Raw genomic sequence first — 24195 nt, forward strand, 5'->3', positions numbered from 1 at the left:
CACATCTGCCAGGAAAAGCAGGACGTTCCCCACTCCCACATCTGGGATGGATCCTGTTTGCCTGGGAGTGAGAGGTTGAAATCTGTGGGTTCCCTGACATGGCATGAAGTCTTTCTTTATATGTTCCTCTCTGCCTGGAACTTCATATCTGTGTCTGCAAGGTGAGAAGGAGTGTTGGCGGTGAATATCAGCAGGTGAGCAACAGAGGGGATTTGACATTGTGCCAATTACATATAGAGGGGGTGCAGGAAGAATTAAATGTTTGAAAGCATGGGATAATAGTTGGAGGCTGGTCATGGATAGAAGGCTTTGGGTTTATGAAGAAAGATAATTTAGTAGTTATCCAGCCTGTAGTCTTCCAGCTGTTGAACTACAATCCCCACAATGCTTAAGTGCAACAACAGCTAGAGGGATGCAGGCTGAACTACCTGGACTACACAGCAGTGTCTCCAGTTGCAGGAGAAATGTATGCCTGAATTCACCTTATTTAGGGCACTCTGCTGCTTCATGGTATGATGGCACCACTCACACATCTATTCCTTACAAGAGTTTCACAAAAAATAATGCTGCTTAAATGGAGAAGTTCTGGCTTCAGACGCAGTTATACAGAAAGCAGCTCATTCTAATTGAGTTATCACCTGTAACAGGACATTGAACCTACAGTTCACGAGCACCATTTGCCACTGAGCACCCAACTCTCTCTCTGCATAAGATTATATTCACCGATCCTTCCATCTGCTTCTTATTACCTTGGTACAGTACTTGTGTCATAATTTCACTGGCTCAGATTAGTATGTGCCTTTTAATCTTATTTTCTCCCTCAGGACTTAAAATGTTAAGAATTTTATATTTGCAGCATAAATGGTTATACTGGCATTCGTTCAGCTTCTTAATGAGTGATACGCACATAAAGAAAACTTAGTATTTATCATGGAATTTTAAAAGTTTGCGAATTGTTTTATTTTGTGATTGAAGAACTGTAATGTTTTAATGTAAAAAGTTACAATATATTCCTTCATTGTGTGTTGTGACTACAGTAAAATGAATAGGTATGCATGTTTAATGCTAAGTACTCTGCACAATACGTTCGGTGTACATTTACTAAGCTCGAGTGAAGGATTAGAATGAAAAAAACGTAGAATTTCGAAGTTTTTTTTTGGCTACTTCGACCATCGAATTGGCTACTTTGACTTTTGACTACGACTTCGACTTCGAATGATTCGAACTAAAAATCGTTCAACTATTCAACTATTTGATAGTCGAAGTACTGTCTCTTTAGAAAAAACTTTGACTACCTACTTCGCAAACTAAAACCTACCGAGCATCAATGTTAGCCTACGGGGACCTTCCCCATAAGCTTTCGAACCTATTTCTGATCGAAGGAAAATCGTTCGATCGATGGATTAAAATCCTTCAAATCGTTTGATTCGAAGGATTTAATCGTTCTTTTTTACGTTTTTTCCTTCAATCGTTTGATCGAACTAAATGCAGTAAATCCTTCGACTTCGATATTCGAAGTCGAAGGATTTTACTTCGATAGTCGAATATCAAGGGTTAATTAACTCTTGATATTCGACCAATATTAAATGTGCCCCATGTCGAAGACAAGAGACATTTACCTATTACTAGATATGAAATGTAAGGATCTGTTTTTAATGTTTAAGGTAGGGTAAGCTGGATTCAATTGGGATCAATCAATTGTTGTGTTTAAAATTACCATAAATTCCTAGAATCCATACTTTTATTCTAACCAAGGAAGCTGTTTACCAGCTTTGTGTAGTTGCTAGTGAAAATCTTCTCCAGGGAGAATGGACTACTTCAAAACATTTTGCACTAGAAATGCAGATCTGCACTTCCCCTATGAATACAGCACTGCCTGCATTTGACAGAGCTGTATTCATGAGGGAAAGGTGTTAGAAGACATGTAAACTTCCCTGTTACTGCCCCTACCTTTCTCCTAACTTGAATGTTGTTCAGATGCAGGTTGCAATAGAACCCAGTACTTGCTGTCTGTCCTATGGCAGGCAGTAAGGAAAGGGCTGCCTTATGCCCTCCAGTGTCAAGTGCTGAGCATAGATATGCCCCGATCGCAAATGTTTCTGTATGAGGCAAGACACCAATCTGCATGAATTTGTGCCCTTTAGCTTTTGCTTCCAGAGTAGTAGCATACTATGCCATATTTTGCAAATATTGTCTGGAAACTTTATAGCTATCTGTGTGACTTATGCAGTAGCGTTCCTAGAGGGGGGGCAGGCCCTGGTGCGTGACGCCACATTTTCAATGGCGCGGGCTGCCGGGGGTGCGGGCCCTGGCCCGCTCGCATCCCCTGCTCCCCCTGTAGTTCTGCCACTGGACTTATGTTATTAGGAGATCTGCCCTCTTTCCAGACTTCTTTAATATGGTCTGATTAGTCACTTGCAAATGGAGGCTACTAGCATTTGAGTGTGGTTCTAGGATGCAATAGTAATGTTCCATGGGTTCTTTTTTTAATAAAAACTGATCATTTTTTAATGCAGATGAAGGCCTGTGTCCTGGGAACTCTGTGCATATCATTAAATCTAACACTTACATATAAGCTGCTGTTTTCCTAGTTACTTCATTGTGATGACTCACATGAGTCATCTTTATGTAGGAAAAAAGCGACACTAAAACCCCCCACCTTTTTTCAGGGTTTTTTCCTGTCCAATTTTTTTTAGCTCAGATAATATATTTAGAATATGAGTAGGTTGGCTGTATATATGTTAAAGCTCATGAAAGAGCTTGATTAGTAACTGCTAATTGGAAATAGCAAATACTGTTGCTAAAGGATAAACACTAGTTGTAGAGAACATATTGCAAAGAAAACGTATTCAGTAATAATATAGCCTATGAGCGACCTTCAGTTCTGACACTAAAAATCTTCTTCTCAGTTGCCAGACATATGACAGTAAAGTTTAACTCTGAACAAACCCTTCATTGGCACTGAACAAGAGCAACAGAAACTGTTTTTACAGTTACAGTAGAACCCCCATTTTACGTTTTTCAGGGGACCAGAAAAAAATTGTGTAAAATCCAGGAAAATGTAAAATTAGGGAAATGTATTATGCACAATATATAGGTGGGACCACAAAACAACAATTTAAAATGAGGGAAAACTGTTTTTGCTTTGTTACTTCATTTAGTCATGTGGGGAAAAAAACGTCTTTCTAATGAAAACGAGATTTGAACTTTAAACAATTATACATGCAATTTTGGAACAATTGATCCATATCTAATCCACTCTCTTTTAGTACTTGCAGTAGGACAGAGGGCTGTGCCTTAAAACTCCTCTAATTAAAGGAGTAAATAAGTAAATACCAATAACAGTAAATGAAGTGCAAGTAGTTCTCAAGCAAGCAGTGCATTTAACCAAATGTATTAATAGGATAGAAACTCAGATCTCATGTCAGTGCCGGTATTCTTGTTACACTTGTTAAGCTTGGCACTTCGTCTTGATATGAGTACTTCTTGGAATTGACAGTGTTGCTGAAAAGTAATTTCTTAAGTACTTCTGCAAAATTATTATTACTGCCTCCCTAAGCAAGGGATTCCATTATATTTAATGATACCATTTATCAGATCTCTTCCAATGATGATCACTTGTAGGAATAGAGCACCTTAGAATTTCCTATGAAGATCCTATGAAGGTCCACATTATGGAAAGATCCATTATCCAGGTCCCGAGTATTCTGGATAACAGGTCTCATACCTGAACACTACAGGGACAAGTAATCAATAATGAATGCAGTAATGCAATAATACAGCCAACATTTTAACATAACCACTTTCCACATAACTTTCCCCATGTAACTTTTTGAAAAATGTCTGGGCTATAAAATTTCTTGAAGATCCATTCATTTTCAGTTGGATATCCTTGATATAGGTAATCCATGCCAGCACTATCTAAGATCTTTGAGGCTGGCAGCCAATCCCAGGATTTTTAGAAATCCATCTTAGTACAAAGCAAAGTTTGATCGACTTTTTAATGAAAAACAGATCAAGAAACTATAAAAATTCTTAGACTTAAAAAAGTTATCTCGGAAAAAAGCACATTTCCGCTGAAAGCACCATCACAGTTGCTATGAACAAAGTTTTAAACTTTACAGGGTGAGCACAGTGAGCCCTCCGAGAGTAATCACCAAATGAGCAACACTGGCTTTGTCTGCTTTGCACTGCAGAGCTCTGCAAAAAGCATTCCACATGCTATTAAATGGGGATTTAAGGAATTATATATGTTAAAAAGACATCTGTTAAACAGATAAGAAGTGATTTACGTTGCAGGGAAAATAGGTAATAGCTTGAAGAGTTACCATACACCAATATTAAAGACACAAATGCAATTCAGAATGGTGACCTGTGGATACTCTCAGCAATGGGAGACATAGCCCTCCAGCTTAACCTTAAATCCATTTTAGTGATTGTATGAATAAATCAGGCAAGTAAGTAGTTATTACATCTGCAGGTCTTTGTCATGCTTGCATTACTCAAAGATTGACAAGAGTATTAGTACACATTTTTACAGTTCTTGGTGCATAGCCATACAAGTAGAAAGTCTCACCAATTGTTACTTGGGGTCTGGGTGTATGTCAGGAAACAAAACCTGTACTTTATGTTTGAACACTCCTGCACTATTCTGGTGAGCCACAGGGGAATCTTAGTGCTTATGTTGGACACTGCCCTGAACAGACTTACAAAAATGTTTCTTGCAACACGTTAACAATATGTGTTGTCGTTAACAATATGTGTTGTCAATCAAGCAATCAAGGCCCTTTTAAGCCTGTGCAATAGAACTTTTTGTGGCTTGATCGTCCAATCTGGCCTCTAACCTGCGTGATTCCTGGTTCCTGTGTCCCCTGCCTGGCTCCGTGTCCTCTACCTGTTTTCCATGCTCCTGCCCTCCTTTTCCCACCTGGTCGCCCTTCTCCTGCTGCTGTGGATTTCCCTGGTTCTGACCTCCGGCCTGTTTCTCAACCTTGCTCGTCTGCTGCCTGCCATTTGACCTAAGCCTGCCTTTCGGACTTCGCCTGTCTGCCGCCAGGCCTGACTATTTTGCATGTTTCTGGACTTTGCACTTCTCCACTGTTAGCCTCATCACAGGCTAGTATTTGGGACTCCTGTCTGTTTGATTATTTTCTTATTTTGCTATTAAATCTATTCTCTTTGCTTTACCATGGCTTCTGATAATTCTCCCATAGACTCCATTTAATTCAGATAATCCAAATGTTGTCCTTGTTCTATGTAATAAAACAGTACAGGTATGGGATCTGTTATCCAGAATGCTGAGGACCTAGGGGTTTCCAGAAAACAGATCTTTCCGTAATTTGGATCGTCATACCCTGTCTACTAAAAAAATCATGTAAACATTATATAAATCTAATAGGCTAGTTCTGCTTCCTATATGGTTTCATGATATCTTAGTTTAGACACAAGATACGGTTTTATTTTCTCAGACGCTCTCTCATTCAATATGGTACCAATATTGTAAAGGAAAATATGTATGTATGGCTATATGGCAGGTTTAGGATCTTTAGTGGGGAAAATATTTGAAGGCTTAAGATATCGAATTCAAGAATAAAAGATCAGAAGATCATAATTAAGATGACAGCCTGAGAAAGGGATTATACCTTAATGGAAATGTTTTGGTCAGCCTGTCTTGCTACTGTTCAGTTTGAAGTACAGTACAGATATTGGACCTTTAATCCAGAATGCTCAGGACCTGGGGTTTCCTAGATAAAGAGTCTTGCCTTAATTTGGATCTCCATATATTAAAGCTACTAAAAAATCAATTAAACATTTATCAAATCTAAAATTCTAATCTAGAATTGTTCTGCCTTCAATAAGGATGAATTATAGCTTCGTTTGGATCAAGTACAAGCTACTGTTTTATTATTACAGAGAAAAAGGACATCATTTTAAATAATGTTAATTATTTTATTAAAATCGAGTCTGTGGGAGATGGCCTTCTCATAATTCTGAGCTTTCTGGATTACGGGTTTGCTGATAATGGATCACATACCTGTATTACTGAATGAACCTGACATGTAAACCATTTTGTACAGGACAGGGTATTTCTCTAGTTCCTTGTTTTCTTGTCTTGTTTCATTCTAATCTTATGCCAAATGTATCAGTGGTCACATTAACACAGTTTAAGCCTTTATAAGGCTTTAACTTCATCATTCTTCTGTTACTTTTTTGGTTACATTCTTATTTGCATTGATCCTGGAACAAAATAGTGATAGAGACAAATTTAATCCTTTTTTTTTTTTTTCCAACATAATTGCAGACATTCCTAGCTATTAACTAAATTTTCAGTAAGATTAAATAATGAATACGTACAATTTCCAGTGATGTGCAGGGGCTGCGAAGTAGAAGATATCCCACTGAAGGGTTAATGTGTAATTAGAAGACGTATAATGATTCTTGTGTTCTGTTAAGCATTAGTAAAAGTTTCCAGACACTGAAAAAAAACAGCTTTTCCTAAACTTCTAAAATTTTTACAGTGACATATGTAGTATGTTAAGTACATTGTGTTCCATGCTACAGAACCCTTTATATGTACTATATCATATGTATGTAGTTACAGACAGTCTGTGTTTATGTAAGTATGCATATCCTGATCACAGCCATCCCTGCTATGGTTAATATCATTATCTGCAAATCTTATTTATGCAATGTAGTTATATACCACAGCAAATAAATTGTTTCTCATTCTTATCAGCCCTTGGTCAGTATTCGTCTGACAATTTGTCTGACATGACCTATCCTTCATAAAGCCATGCTGATTGCTGCTCATAATGCCATTCACTAGGACCAAATTTTGAATGTGATCCCTTAGCAAACCTTCAAATAATTTGCCCACAACAGATATCAAATTTACTGGCCTATAATTGCCAGGCTGAGATCGTAATCCCTTTTTAAATATTGGTACCATACCAGATGAAAGATTAATCTGAGAAAATCAGAAATAGAGGCCAGTCTAAAACATACTGGTACCTTGACCTTTTCTATATCGCTCCTCCTTTTCTATCGCCCCTGTCCCTCAAAAACAAAGTATAGCCACTGATATTAACTGCCCATTCATGCGACTCATTCAGCCATGTTTCGGCCACACCAATCACATTATATTTTCCCTCTAGCTTTCCCATTTTACCAGTCAGACTCCTTGCATTTGCGAACATACATTTAATACTGGTACCATATTGAACATATCACATGTGGGCTTCCCTGTCCTTAACAGTACCCCCAACCAAATCTCCTCCCCCATTTTCCCTTCCTTTGCCCACTTTCTCCTCTAACCTGTCTTCCACATAATCCTTTACTGAACCCTCCTCCTTTTTTTGTTTGGATCTATCACGCTTCGGGGGCGATACCATGTGGTAGCACAGAGGAACATCCCCGATGCATCAGTGAATGCCCCCTTTCTTCTGCTCACATCCCTGGCAAAAGAGCCTATAGCCAATTGAGAAATCCGCCCCCTCCTCCCTGCACCAATCTCTCAGCCACTCATTAATGTCCCTAAGCTCCCGCTGTCTCCTTAACATTACTCGTGGCTCAGGTAATATCTCTGAGAAAATTACCTTGGAAGTCCTCGCCCTCAACTTTACACCTAGTTTTTTAAAATCATTCTTGAGAACTTCATCACCTCCTCTAACTTTGTCATTGGTACCTATGTGTACCAAGACCACCGGTCCCCTCCCAATAACCTGTCCACTCTATAATTACATATCACTAAAAAGGAGGTTAGGTTATATAATTCGCCAAACATCATAACTACAGTATGAACTATATATGAAAATATATAAAAACACAACTGTTATATTATTAATATACTATATCTATACTATTATCTAATTATTGCATACCCATACTCCAATATATGTTTGCACAGATATGTATAACTATATCAAACAAGCCATACCCAAACACTGGACACATATGATAATAAAAGTACCATATGTGTTTACACAAAACATATACAGTTACATTAAAAACGAAAACGGTTATATATAAATGTTTATAGCATAATTCCTTCCTGTTTTGAAGACCAAAACATAAACCAACCAAAGGGGCCTTCTCTTAAGTTGCAAATGCTTCCTGCCTGGTACAACTTGTGCAGACAGCAGGGAATACTGAAAAGCTGCAACCCTTTCCCTGTCATATTAAAAATAACTTAAACTAGCCACACATTGACTTTCATTGTCCATCGGTTTGATCATATACATCCAATATTTGCAGGTCAATGAAGAAATGGCCTGGATGTCAATTAAGATCCCCTTGGACTCTCCACACTGTGATATTCTAAGTTTTGTAGTACAGAGGCACAATAAACCGTACAGAACGATTTGGAGAGATAAAACTCCACTGAAGAAAGGATGAATGACTAAGGACTTCAAAGCGGAATAGGGAAAAAACACTGAATTCTACACAAAACTGAACACTGAACTTTCCTACAACTAGTTGTTAACCCCTTTATTTTTATTACATACATAAAGAACAAACTAAAATGTAATAGGTGATTATAATAGGGCTACATCTAATCATAAGGAATGTGGTCTCCAATGTTTCCCCCAAAGCTTCAAATGATCGTGAAGTTGTTTTCCATCTTTCTAATGGGGGCACCCTTGAGCTTAGTCTTCTACAGTCTAGAAAACATAGCATGAGCAGTGCCAACCAAATTTGATAGAATGGACAGCAGGAGGGTCACATAATTTAAAGGCAGAGATCTTTAATTATTGGGCTGCTGTACCTCTGAGTCAGTTCTTGTTATAGATAAGGTAAATCATTTCTTGTCTGATACATTTTTTTAAGCTTTGGTGTGCATTTAAGTCCAGTCCAGTAGACATAGCTACGGATCTTGCAATAATCAGACACCACTATAACTGGCTTTTTTTTTTTTTTCTTGTTTCAGAGCTCAATTATTTCCTGTTATTTGTTAATCTGTAATACATGTTCAGTGATTTAGATATATAGACATCCCACTGGCCCTGTATTGTTTCCCTGAGTGGCCTCCGTACAGGAATGTGCAATTTTCGTTACATTTTATGGAGAGACAAATACTTTTTACCAGAGAATTAGAATGAATAAGCAAAACACTCTACATTCAGTATACATGAAAAGCACAACTTCAAATACTGAGATTAGGAGATATCGACATGCCTTTTATAGTCCTTGTTTTTGTTCCTTCCTCATATCATTGCCAAGAAATCTTAATCCGGTGATTAGAAAAACATCTGGGAGTATTTAGCATTCAAGTACTATTCCCTAAATCACAGTCATGACTGATTTACCCAACAAGTGTATATGTGGCATCTTGGATGTGCTCCTGACCAGAAGAGTCTTCCAGCTCTGATCACAGGTCTCTTGTCAATATTTTACCTGCCTTTTAAATATGATGCTAATAATTCAACTGCTAATGACATGCCTTGTAGAGCATATTAATGTACACTTAATATTTAATGAACTAAGGGGATTTGGTGGAAAAACCTTTTTTTAAGTAAATCACACTAGCGTTGAATTTAAAATTAACTAAGTATTGGTATCAAGCCGTGGCACGGAGTTAAGTTAAACCAGTTGCTGTTTTAGATATTGAAGAATTGATTGAAGGAGATCAACTGGATTGGGGGATTAATTATAATTGTTTGGGTGTAATTTTTAAATAGAGATCTTAACATTTGAAGAGTGGAATTAATTACACAGTGTGGATATCTACGCTCCTTGCACTTTAATTTAAATAATCAGTTGTGAATTCATTTATTACACTGTTGTGGAATTCAAGCACCCACCACTTTAATTTATAATTGATTAAATCACTAAGATATTAATCAAGAATGATGGCACGGATGTGAACAAGCAGCACTTTATATTTATAATTAATTTATAAGTGGAATTGATTGGGTGGTGTTGAAATTAATTGAAGGTCCATTGGGTTAATTTAATAAGTGACTATTGTGGGATAATTGATCCCGAATCTAGAGGATATCAGGTATTGAGAATTGGTTAATGAGATCATTTTTGGTGGAATAAATAAATTGGAGAACTTATAAAAAACCAATACAGTCACAAACAAGGTTCTTTTTTCTCTTTTTCGTTATATTTGAATATATCTATAACTCCTTGGGAAGAGTAAGGAGATAATTGTAATTGAGAAGAGTTAATTCTTCCCCTTTTTCCAATATTATACATAATGCTCTGACACCTTGTACACCTACACCATGGGGCACATTTATCAAAGGTTGAAGTGAAAATTCAGATTAAAAAAATTCAAATTTCGAGCTAAATTTTGTGTCCTTCGACTAGGGAATAGTCCGAATTTGATTCAAATTTGAAAAAAAATTGTAAAATTGAATTTTGAAATTTATCATGTACTGTCTCTTTAAAAATTTGACTTTGACCATTCGCCATCTAAAACCTGCTGAATTGCTGTTTTAGCCTATGGGGGACCACCTAGAACCTATTTGGAGTAAATTGGTGGACTTTGAAAAATCGAAGTTTTTTTGGGGAAAAACTTTGATTCGTACGGTTGGTCTTTTTGAATTTGAATTTCAAAGTTTTTCAAATTCGAAATTCGACCCTTGATAAATCTGCCCCCATGTGGAACTGCACAGGTAATTACAGAAAATCATATTAATAACATAGATTGCAAAAGTGCATTCAGCCTTTACCTGGACAAAAGATGTGAAATTGTATCACAAAGCTGCAAAGAGCACTGTAAATTCTGCCTGCCATATACATCTCTGTGTTGTTAAGATCCCACCCTGCTGCCCATGGGACAGGGCAAGAAGTGGTTACTCCAGGAAGCCCCTGTGAACTGGGATGGAGAAAACATCCACCCCTTCCTTTTTTATTTTTAAAGGACAACTATAACTCCAAACAATGTAGATCTCTATAAAAACATATTGCATAAAACAGCTCATATGTTAAACCCTGCTTTATCTAAATAAACCATTAAAAATATACATTTTTAGTAGTATGTCTCATTGGGTAATCTTAAAGGAGAACTAAACCCCCCATGGTGATAAGTCCCAGCTGGCCCCCTCTGCTGGCCCCCTCTGCTGGCCCCCCTCCCTGCCTCCCCCCTACACAGTTTTACCCCTGAATTCTGTCCCGTCTAGAAAAAGCGACTGCACATGCAGATTGAGCGCAGCGGAGATCACAGGCACCATCACGGACATTATAGACAAATAGCAGGGGACTTTTTTATCTATAAAGAGGATCACCATACCAGAGGACACCCCTTCAGACTAGAAGAAAAGAACTTTAATTTGAAGCAACATAGGTGGTTCTTCACAGTCAGGACAGTGAGGTTGTGGAATGCACTGCCAGGTGAGGCTGTTAATGCCTTTAAGAATGGCTTGGATGATTTCTTGGACAGACATAATATCAAAGGCTATTGTGAAACTAAATTCTGTAGTTAGGATGGATACGGGTATATAGAATTTAACTGAGAGTAGGGAGGGGTGTGTGTATGGATGCTGGGTTTTCATTTGGAGGATTTGAACTTGATGGACTTTGTCTTTTTTCAACCCGATTTAACTCTGTAACTCTGTAACAAATTTCAGGGGCAAACTGTAGCTAATTTACTTCTTAAAGTAATTCTAGCTGGTCTTCCCTCGATCTGAAATCGGATCCTCGAGTGCATTTTTTTCTTTTAACAATCCATACAGGCAGTGCCACTACGGAGTCGAATTTGGAAATAATTTTACAGTAGGATAATAATTTTAAATTGAAGCAGCACGTATAAACGCCTTTCCCGTTTTGTGTAATTTTGTGAGAAATCACACCTGAGTGACAGATTTATAGACTGTTGAAATTAGATGTGGTTTGTCTTATTCTGTACCTGTGGTAATAAGAAGAAAGTAACTTTGGTCCGAGATATATATATATATATATATATATATATATATATATATATATATATATATATATATATATGTGTATATATCGGACAAAAGTTACTTTCTTCTAATTACCACAGGTCTGCCCTGCTTTTTCCCATATATATATATATATATATATATATATATATATATATATATATATATATATATATATATATATACGAAAAAGAAGGGCAGACCCGCAAAAATAAATTAAATGGGTGTCAGTAGTGCATAGTTAGTCATTCTAACTAACTATGCATTACAATGCAAAAATCAATAAATACATACAACATATATATCAAATTGTGCTTAAGCACTGATTCCAATCATATAAGCAAGAAATTAAAGTACTCCCAAATTGATTAGTCCTGTTGGTTTATTTGCAGTGCAATGCATCCCTGTACTCCATTTCTGCTCATTATATGGGTATTGATCACCATCCATGAGGTTTACAGCCAGGATGAAGAGTATGAATACTATTTAGAGGTACCAGTTGAAGAGGAGAACAATGATGTTTTTAAAAGTCTCGTGGATGAGATGAAGCCGACCTTCCAAACAGTGCTATGTCCTACAGACTGCAAGTGCTCTCAGGAAGGGGCCGTGGTGAACTGTGCTGGAGTGGATCTGAGAGAGTTCCCTTCTAACCTTCCAAATATTATTATACACATTTCTCTACAGGTCAGAGCTCCTCATTGCCCTTGTTTAAGATATGTACCATATTACAGATTGTAGGCTTTGTATTTTACTTAATATGCCTAAAAGTGAGGTTCCTAACTAGCACCACTACATCTGTTACATCATCTTTAAAGGACCAGTAACATAAATTAAAAAATAAAAAAAATGTATTTGTATATAATGAGAAAAAAAACACCAAAACATATTTAACTTTAAAATCGCAAAGTCTTTGTTAATAAATAACTTACCGATAGTCCGCTTGCGCTCCTCTTCAGAAAAGGCAACACGGCGACGATTCATCATGCAGCATTCAATTTTTTCTCCCTGGCTATCTCCTATAGAAGGCAGGGAGGAGAAATCGAGCACCGCACGATGGATCGTCTACCTGACGCCTTTTCTGAAGAGGAGCTCAAGCGGAGTATCGGTAAGTTATTTATTAATAAAGACTTTGAGATTTTAAAGTTAAATGTGTGCTGGTGGGTTTTTTTTAAAAAAATTGATGTTAAAGGTCCTTTAAATAATGACACCAGAAATTAAACCTTTTAACATCTATCATAGTATTCTGTTTGCATGGTACTTAAAATTTTACCATAAAAGTATTTGCCCAATGCTTTTACATTATCTACCTGATTCCCCATAATTCTCTATGAGGGGGCTGCCATATTTGTACTGCATATTTGTACTAGAATATCCGTCAGGTTGGCAAAACAGTCAGGTTTAGGAACAGTTAAAAAAGCAGACTTAATAAACCACTGAACTCATGTAGAAACTGCTCATATGGAGACTGTACATTGAGGATCTATGTATTCTTCTTCTCTGATGTACAAAGCAGTATATGGTGAACTGTTCCAGATATTCTATTCTTGGTTCTGTGATATTTGCTCTGATTACTTGTAGTCTTATACAGACCTCATTACTACATGTTTGCATGTCTCCTTTATTCAATATATATCACATACCTGTTTTCCCCCAGTTTCACTATCTTTAGATGCTGCTCTGTGGGGCCAAGGAACTATTTACATCCCCTAAAGACTTTTCTGGTTGTAAACTGAGGGCTTTTGCTTTGGGCTCAACAGTATAGCTCACTAGACAAATTGTTCAACTTGCTTTGTGGTTATCTATGCTAAAGCCGACCTATTTCAGGTATGGGATTCGTTATCCAGAAAACTCCAAATAATGGAAAGGCTGTCTCCCATAGACTCCGATTTATTATTATTATTTATTTATCCAAATAATCCAATTTTTTTTAAATTATTGCCTTTTTCTCTGTATTAATAAAACAGTACCTTATACATGATCCCAACTAATATATAGTTAATCCTTACTGGAGGCAAAACCAACCTGTTAGGTTTATTTATTTTGTTTACGTGATATTCTAGTTGATTAAGTATGAAAATCTAAATTACAGAAAGACCCCTTATCTGGAAAACACCAGGTACCGAGCATTGTGGATTACAGGTCCCATGCCTGTACTAAACTCATCTCTTTCTTTTCTCATATATCCAACAATTTATCTCCCTGTCTTTAACATAGAATAATCAGATCGAAGAGATTCCCCCAGAAGATCTCACCAGACTTTACAAGCTGGAGACCCTCAATCTACAGAACAACCGACTGACATCTCGAGGTGACTTTATAGTATGAAATATAAAAGTCTAGATATTGAGGGAACCAACAAAATACTCATGTAGTTGGTATAATTAAACACACAGTAGGCACAAACTACTACTGCTATAAGAATGAGGTATGGTACCTGCAAGACTTTAAATACTCTACTAAAATGTATAAAATGTAAATTCTTCACTCTTAAAAGTGCTTATCTATTTATTTGTCCTTAATGATATAATAATACAAACAAATTACTGGAGCCTCGTGCTTGTAAATTCTGATCTTCACAAAATAAGGATGTTTTATTTTGCTCTTCCAGGGATTCCTGATGACCTGTTTGAGCGCCTTGAGAATCTAAATTATTTATACCTTGCAAACAATAAGGTAGGTAAAATAATACAATAACATACTAATACATACAATAACAATCACTTCAAGAAAATGTACAATGATGTGATAACTCATGTGTGGTATTTGCTGGCAGACTTGTGTTCTAGTAGTAAAAAGGTAAATGAAGTGTTTCTGCGAATATTTTAGTGTTTTTATACAGTATAATTGCTTTTAAGGAGCTTTCACAAAGAGCTGGACAGACAGATAACAAGATAGTTGCTAAAATAAACCAAATACAAAAAGTATACACATCAACTCAATCGCAATACGAGTTTATAACATGTGCCTTAAGTTGATAGGAACTAGGATTCTCCTTGTATTTTCATGAACACTAAAGGTGTACACAAATCTTTTTCGCTATTATGATCCCAAGGGAGTGAATAACGGGAGTGAATAACACTCAAGACCATACCTTATTTGTCCTTATATGCATTTAGTTGTTACATGTTTATCCTTACTTATTAATGCCATGGTAAATTCCTCTCTCTTTTCTTAAGCATTTTCTTCAATGTATATTTCTATTTCCAACTAGAGGATTTAAGTGATACAGGGCCCCAATAGTGTTAATATCTTTTCATATATCAATAAGTTAGAGTAACTAACTGTCTATGCATTTTCTATTCTTTTCCTATATTCAATTAACCATCGGACTGTTGACTCTTAGTTGAGCCAAAAGCCTAGTATTAGCATTGGGAAGATGATAAAAATAGAAAATGAATGTAAATGTCAAATGTGCTCAGAGAAAAGATCTCAGTAAGGTTAAATCAATAAATTTTTTGGCTTAGATTCCCTTTAAACTGAAATAGTTCTAGCCTCGTGTCAGTCCACAATAAGAAATATGCTTGGGTTATTAGGTATTAAGAGTTATAGCCAGCACCCTCTGCTCAAAATTCAGTTGCCACTGAAATGGATCTACATATCCTCAGCCCAACATCATAAAAACAGCATGAGATCTTTGCAGAGATGGTATGTGTTGCATCTGGAACTGCTTTTTGCGAGTGTTCAGTGCTGCTAGTAATGTATCATCATTATTATCATTAGCGAAAGTTATCATTAACTGGTGAATATTACATTGCTAAGCATAAGTTAGCGTTAAGGCCCGCTCTGGAGTTTTGTGAAATATTTTTGTTGTAAAATATGCTTTGCGATTGTGAAATTTTATTACAGTACATACACTGGTCCATTTGGTCACACACTTTGAGGAAGTCATTGAGTCTGTAATTGTGTCAAAAAGGACGAAAACATGGTCGCTAATATTTGCAATGGTCTTTGTGAATGTTTTTTTTTTGTGCTAACGAAACATGTTAAAATACATAAATTTGTTATTCTTTGCTTTCTGGGAAGAAACGATAATAATATCAACAGCAGAGGGGCTGTTCTCTCTTACATAATAGGAGGAAGATTCTAGCAGTAGATAAAAGTGGGAGCCATTTAGTAGCATACCCGTACAAACAATACAGTACTTACCTCTCAACTGTCCCGTTTTTCGCGGGACAGTCCCAATTTTGACAGCTCTTTCTATTTCCAAAATGTTGGGAGGTATGAGAGTACAAAGATGAAACTGTTACCTTTCATTTACCTAGAATTATGTTGGTTGGCATCAAATTAATTTCTTATTATCTCACTATCATGTTTTGTGGAGAAACTGGCGTAACGGAGACATTTTGCAGTGTCCTGGTTAAGTGGCGGCTATTGGAAGTTTGATTACTTTTGACCACTTCAAAGTTCTGGGTGAGACTGTTTTGGCCAGATAACGATAAGTACAGTGTGTTTCTCAGGCTCCCCTCTAGTTATTTCTCTTCCAACACATGTTCCCACCCATGTTATTTTTGGAACAGGAGAAATTGCACATTAAGGTGCCAGATAAAAAGAGAAGTGTCAGGGATTTGCCACTAACTTTTTAACTTGTAACAGTATATTCTGTAGAGAATGGAATTTTCTCCTAGCTATAAATGCACTTTAACCCTCCCAGTTTCCAAAGGGAGAATTGACATATATTTCTTGCGTTATTGCCTTATTGCACCCCTGCCTAATGGTTTAAAATTTAGAGATGAGTATTAGTGATGGGTGAATAAATTCGGCTGGCACGAATTTGCGGCTTATTCCAGCATTTCGCTGCCAGCGAATAAATTCGCGACTCTCCTGTGAAAATTCGCCGGTGAAAATCGCCAGTGTCAATTTCCGATTTTTACGATTTTTGAGTAAAATCCTTCAAATTTCACGATTTTTGAGTGAAATCCTTCAAATTTCAAGAGTTTTTAGTGAAAACCTTTGAATTTCACGATTTTTGAGTGAAAACGTCTGAAATTTATGTTTTTTTCGTGAAAACGTTCGAATTTCACTATTTTTTCGGAAATTTTTCACCGTTTCGCGAATTTTGTGGGAAATTCTCAAATTTTTCGGCGAAGCGAAATGGGACAAATTCGTCCATCACTAATGAGCATCAATATCCCCTTTTGCTATACTGTAATTATCGCTTTATTTTCTATTTATATACAGGGAAAGATTAATAAAACAAAAATACTTGCTTAGTGCAAAGCTGTACCATAGTAAGAACCCAAAGCAACAAATACAATAGTTGCTTTTATTAATCTAACAGACACAGAGCACGGGTAAATGCTCATTTAGTTCTATGGATAAAGACACTTGTAAAAAAAAAACTATGCCTGTGTTAACTTAATTTCTTCCTAAGATATCAAAATAAGGGTATGTTGAAAATAAAAGCATTTAAAATAAGTTTATTTAAGGAAAACGTGTATTTTCTAGAAATGTGTATATAGAAATGTATAAAGCATAATTTGTATACAGAACTAAAAACTTTCATAGTTACATATTTTATTGATGGGTTGCGTTTTTTTTTTAAGTTGTCTCTGGCTCCCAGGTTCCTCCCAAGTTCACTGATCAGTGCAGATTTTGCAGCCAATAACATCACTAAGATTTATGAGATGACATTTGGGCATAAGCCAAATTTACGGTAAGAATACCTCAAAATATCATGCCCAGTATATTGCAAATATTTCCCAATACTTGAATTATATGATGAATAGATATCTGTGTTTAATAGTCTACATACTGTATGAATTGTTATGGGGTCTGTTCTGATTCCTACCTCTTACCTTGGGGAGCAAGTATGTGTTGTCAAACCTATTGATATCAATTGTATGTGCACAAAAGACCATGCCATCATGGCATCACAGAATGGACACTTGCATTTAGTGACTTATACTCTTATACCATTACTGATTCATCACATTAAGGAACGTGTTCCTTGTTGGTAAATCACCATAAAGTTGCAGCACACACTATTTATGAGGCCCATTAAAATGATGCTTAAAGTCTGGGAAATCTGTGTGTAAAATTCATGGAAACTTGCAACCTGTTTTGTTCTTTGCACATTCCACTTGCATTTGTAAATTAGCCGTTCCATGCTAGACCAGGCTACAAAGATTTACAGTGATTCTTATTGAGTCTTATAAATTGTAAAGTAAATTTGGTCAGTCTAGCGCAGGCAAATTGTGGGTTACTGCACGAGTTATGCAGTTAAATGTCTATGTTTGTATATGCGTCATGTTGTTTTTTTATACAACATGACTTGAAATAGCCGTAAATTAGGTTTCATGAATTTTACTTGTTTTAACACCAGAGTGATGAAATATTTTGTTTCCTTAGGTCTGTTTATCTGCATGACAATAAGCTGACAGATGCTGGGATACCAGATAACATGTTTAACCGATCAAACCGTGTTGAGACTCTGATACTGTCCAGCAATTTCCTGAAGTACGTTCCAAAGAACTTGCCCCCTGCACTATGCAAACTGCACCTGCAGGTACTTAAGCATGTTATTAAACCAAAAATAAGGGCTTATGTTAACGTTTTATACAGGGCCCCATCCTAAACTCAAAACAACAGCACCATCAGAATCCACCAGATTCTTAATCTCACCCCTATATATATCCAATATAAATCATAAAATTCATAAAGGTGAAATTGCCCACTTATACCATACCTCCCAACCGTCCCATTTTAAGCTGGACAGAGTCACTTTTGACGGCTCAACCGGCAGTCCCGGAAATGTACTGATATGTCCTGAGTTTCTCTTTGATCTGCTGCACTGAACTGCCAGTAAAAGATACAACGTTTCTAACTTAATTGTCTCTTGGCAGAGAGCCCAGAATACATACTTAACATACTTTTGTAACGGTTTTAGATAAGAACTTACAGGACAATTCACCTTCATTAGCAAAACTGTAATAACACATAAAAACCACAAAAATGTGTTCAAACTTTCATAATCTGCCAAATTTTGTAAAATGGACATGTTAATTAGGGGGGTGTGGTCACAACAAATGGGCGTAGTCAAAACATTTTGCCGCACTATGCCCGGCAAATCTTTTTGTCCCTCTTTCTATTTCCAACATGTTGGGAGGTATGTTATACTTTATTTTTATGATGAAAGAGCTAATTATTTGTGCTCAAGGGACATTTAGGCATAAAGGTCCATTTCCAAAGGTCCATTTAGCTATAGCCCTTATTAATGATGTGGATGAATCAGCAAGCCCCATTGGGGGCTTAGAAGTGGTAATGACTGCTTGGATGGAAATGTTCATTGCACTGAAGGCAGGCACAAGTCTGGATAATGTATACGTTCATATGTCAAGCCAGTGTATGTGGGCCAACGATCAAGGGATCCAAATTATTATTTTGCAACCGATGGGAATTTTGGGAAAGTGAAGAGAAAGAAACATTGTTCACAAGTTATATAGAAAGTGGACAAGTAAAACCCCTGAAATCTCTGCTGCCTAAATATAACTTAATGCTTTTAATAAATATTACTTTGTTACATCTTCTCAGAACAACAGATTGGAAAGTATTCCCTCGGGATCGTTCAGCCACCTAACAGACCTACGTGAGTTATATCTGCTCAACAATTGCCTCACCAACGAAGGAATGGACAATGAAACATTCACGTAAGCAGTTACCCTACCACCCTATACTAGCAACAAGTTTGGTGTGAGCAGCAATCAGCATTACATTTGAAAAATGTAAGCATTAAAAAACTGTTGATGGATTCTCACTTACCCTTCAGTTTTAAGTTTTTTTCATTGCTCTTAGGATATATTGTACAGAGCTGAGCAAAACAGCCAAAGATTGGTAACTTATAATGTACAATTCTTATATTTGCTTATTGACATTTTAATTGTACCTTTATTAGGGCTTTATATAATATCTGGCTGACACATATACTGCGTAATGGAATGTTTCTTCTCCTGACTGAATATTCATCTTATTTTAGGAAACTAAATAAGCTTGAATACCTTGATCTCTCAAGCAATAACCTTACAAAAATACCGAGTGGACTTCCACGAAATATTGTTATCCTTCATTTCGAAAAAAATTCCATCAGGTTTATCTCTGATAATGTTCTTACCCAGATTAGAAACCTGGAATATCTTTTGCTTCACAACAACAAGTTGAGGGCGCATGGCATTCATCCTGGAGCCTTTGTGGGCCTTAAGAAGTTGCATACAGTGCATATGTACAACAACCTTCTGGAGAAGGTCCCACCAGGTCTCCCACGCAGAGTGAAGACATTGATGCTCCTCCATAACCAGATCTCCAGCATTTCCAAGAATGACTTTGCTACTACATATTTGCTTGAGGATCTAAATCTCAGCTACAACAAAATAATGAGCGGCAATGTTCATAAGGAAGCCTTCCGTAAGCTAAAACACCTCAAGACCCTGGAAATGTCAGGAAACAACTTGAAGTCAGTTCCCTATGGACTTCCGACAAACCTGGAGATTTTGAGGTTAAAGGACAATGACATCAGCTCCATCCCTCAAGACAGTCTTACTGAGATGACAAAACTAAAAGAATTATACCTGAGCAACAATAAATTAAAGATAAGTTCTATTTATTCTGGAGCTTGGGCAGAGTTGAGCAGTCTTCAGGTAATTACAAAAGCATCCAGCTAAAGAAATTGCTGAATAAAGTTATAATGTAAAGTGGAGATGAATGACTGTTTAAATTGCCGACATGCAACAACTGAGGTTTCCAAGCAGGCGAATAGACTGGGCTTGCTTACTGTTCTAATATCCAGTCTAAACAATATACATGCTTGTTGTATCCGATTATTACGACATCTGGATGTCAGGCACAAGCATTGCTCTTGTATTCATTAAGACATGGACACTTGATGGACCTATTACTTTCCTATCACGTAGAAGGGCAGCGAGAGGTAATATGCATTAAGGCAATAGGTTTCCCAGTTTTCCACCCTTTTTATATATCCGTTGAGGGCAAAAATACCAGGAAAAGATTGGCAGCCCCTCCTGGTCTGCAGGACCTACCCATTACTCTGCTTTCTGGAACCTAAATAAAACTAATAGATTTTTGTGATTAAAATCCATTGCCATTCATCTGCAAATATATGTTAAGAAAATAAACTATTATAGAACAAAGAATATTTTCTCTTTAATGTCTTCCAGCTTCTTGATCTGTCCGGAAACCAGTTATCTTACATCCCATCTGACTTGCCCGAGACCCTAGAGTATCTGTACCTCCAGAGTAACAAGATCATCACAGTGGCTGAAAATGCCTTTGAATCCACTTCAAACATAAAGGGGATCTTTCTCAGGTAGCAATCCAATGGTCATTGTAAGTTGGCGTAGATTGTTTTTCCTTTTATTATTTTATTTCTGCTCTTTTCTGCAATAACCGCACTGACTTTCTAAACAATACATCAGGTCAGCTCTCTTCCAGCCAAGACACTGTTTCAACAGTCAGAATCAGCAGTGCAGAGAATAGCATTGGACAGATAACAACTGCCTTCCATAGCAATTAGTTCTTATTAAATTAAGTTCTTCTTATATGTAAACAGTCTTTCCTCAGTGTATATTTCATATGAGCATTGTGATACACAAAAGAATTTAGTGATGTGCAGAAAGTGCAATTTAAATGTTGCACCATGCAACTAATATTTTACAGTGCAACAACTTCTAGGTGAACAACATTACACTGCAAAATGTGAAGTTGTATTTGCAATTTGTTATTTTTTCTCTCTGGCAGGTTTAATTTGCTCACAGCTGGGTCGGTACAGGAAGGAGCTTTTGAAGGACTGGACAAGCTGCAAGTACTAGACATTGAGAGCAACCTGATCAAAGTCTCTAGGAAAACGGAAAAGTACACAAAACAAAATGAAGAGGAGGAGGAGGAACTCGAATAGAAACTACAGATAACTAGGTTGGTAAATGAAGAACAGCAAGGTGCATGCATGTTGAATCAGAGTAAACACTATAGATGCCTTTCCTAAGTAATTTATAATCAAATCTTTGCACAATTAGTCCCTTGTAACCAAATCATTTGGTAAAAACCACAACTTAGTGACACAGGCACGTTATGCAATATAGCCAGCAAGTTAAATGCATGACTCACCATCAAATACAGCTTTACTTTATACAGTATGTCCTTGAAACAGAAAAAGTATTTGGTCACATGTTTAACTTCAAGTTATCTTATGCCCAGGTACAAGATCTAGTGCATGGGACCTATTATCCAGGATGTTCAGGTGCTGTAGCTTTCCTATAAAGGGTCTCTCTGTAATTTGAATGCCCATACCTTAAAGGAACAGTCATTTCAAAAAATAAAAGTGTTTTAAAGTAATAAAAATATAATGCATTGCAATGGTAAAACTGGTGTGTTTGCTTCAGAAACACTACTATTGTTTATATAAATAAGCTGCTGTGTAGCAATGGGGGCAGTCATTCAAAGGAGAAAAGGCTCAGGTTACACAGCAGATAGCAGATAAGCTATGTAGAACATAATGGTGTTATCTGTTATCCATTATTTATCCCGTGCTATTCAGATTTTTTCAATTTCCGCCATTGCTGCACAGCAGCTTGTTTATATGAACTATAGTAGTGTTTCTGAAGCAAACACAGCAGTTTTACCAGTGCAGGGCAACACAACATGATATTTTCATTACTTTAAAACACTTTCATTTTTTGGTGTTAATGTTCCTATAAATCAATTAAAACATTTTTAAACAATAAATAAACCTAATAGGATTGTTTTGCTCTCCAATAAGGATTAATCATATCTTAATCGGGATCAATTACAAGGTACTGTTTTATTATTACGCAGAAAAAGGAAATCATTTCTAAAAACATGAAATACTGTATTTTATTAAGATGGAATCTGTGGGAGATGGCCTTACTGTCAGTTGGATCTTTCTGGATAACAGTTCTCTGCATAACAGGTCCCATACCTGTATCTAGTACCTGGAAAGCTATTATCCAGAAAGCTTGGGTTCCATTGAAAGCAAAGTTTAACCATTCAATTGTATGAATCTACACAAAACTGATTTGCTAAAATGGGGTAACAATTTCACTGGCACAAAGCTTTAACTTCAACCCAACACACGTGAGCGGAATTAGAACACCAAATATGAGCTAGGCCTGATCATCCAACATTTATTCTCAATCTTGTTGCTAAAAGGAGGCAAAGTCCAGCAACAATATTTCTAAAAGAGTAAAGGCTGTTATAGGTGAACCAATTTTAGGGAAGGCATCGGGATATGGAGTATGTATATATTTTACCCAGATAAATTACTCTAGCTGTGGAACTACAACTACAACTACTGCCATCCCCAGACTGCAAAAAGAAGTTAAGAGTTTCTGTTTCTCAGCTGGAATGTGACAGGTTAGACATCAATGATTCAGGGAAAGCACCATATCTGATTCCTTTCATACAAGCAGATTTGTCTATTAACTCTGCAATTTGATGTCTGCAGGTTTTCTTCATTGTAGAAGAATATGTAGGATACACAGACAGTTTACAACTCATTCTCTGCCAGGAGGACTAGCTCCATAATCATAATGTTCGTGCGTTTTTTTCAACTAACCTTCACACTTCGATAAATGTTGGATCTACAACCAACAGCTGTCCAGCTCAGCTGAACTACGACCTCAGCATTGTTTATATCAAATCACTATTGGAAATGTGAGTTTAACTCAGAAACAGCCAGAGAACCAATACTTGAACTGTACTCTGTGGTCATCTCTATAATTAAATTGTTAACAAGCTCTGACCGTATTATGGATAGAACAGGCCTATATTGGTCTACATGGACTACACAAAAGCTGGCTTTTGTCTTGTATTTTATAATCTATTTTATATGACAGTGTTAAGCCTTTAGTTAAACAAATTCTTACCCTCATATTTCCAACCTTGTAAGCTGCTACTTTCTATAATACTATGTTGTCTTCAAAACTATCAAAAAGTAAATGACTTTGACAGTTTGTCATATTTTACTGTTGATATTGGCTAACAAAGTCAGCCATCTGTGAAGATATCCCAGTAGATTTTGTGTCATGTCTCTGTAATTTATTTTCTTTACTTTTAATCTTTGAAAACATATTATATTGGTATAGCAATTTAATTAACTTCTGTGCAGTAAGGTTTTATGCATAGCCAAAATGAATGCAATATTTTGTTTGTATCGGTTTCCTTGGTTTTATAACAATGGTAAAAAAAATAAAGGCAGCAGTAAATTAGGTTATTATCCTGCATGAAAACCAAAATATTTTATATTATTAATTATGATTATGAAAAATATCTCAGGGAA

General features: G+C 36.5%; 1 protein-coding gene across 1 annotated transcript; it reads left to right on the forward strand.

Moving 5' to 3' along the window:
* podn.S (podocan S homeolog) lies at positions 1-24083 on the forward strand. Its single transcript, XM_018259851.2, has 11 exons — positions 1-194; positions 12284-12575; positions 14106-14199; positions 14500-14564; positions 17435-17544; positions 18240-18396; positions 19422-19537; positions 19864-20521; positions 21059-21207; positions 21639-21812; positions 23362-24083. Exons 2-10 carry the CDS (start codon positions 12288-12290, stop codon positions 21793-21795), a joined length of 1794 nt encoding a protein of 597 aa, XP_018115340.1. The 5' UTR covers positions 1-194; positions 12284-12287; the 3' UTR covers positions 21796-21812; positions 23362-24083.
* Positions 24084-24195: the final 112 nt, after the last annotated feature.

The sequence above is a fragment of the Xenopus laevis genome, chromosome 4S (genome assembly GCF_017654675.1).
Source record: "Xenopus laevis strain J_2021 chromosome 4S, Xenopus_laevis_v10.1, whole genome shotgun sequence".
NCBI lineage: Eukaryota > Metazoa > Chordata > Amphibia > Anura > Pipidae > Xenopus > Xenopus laevis.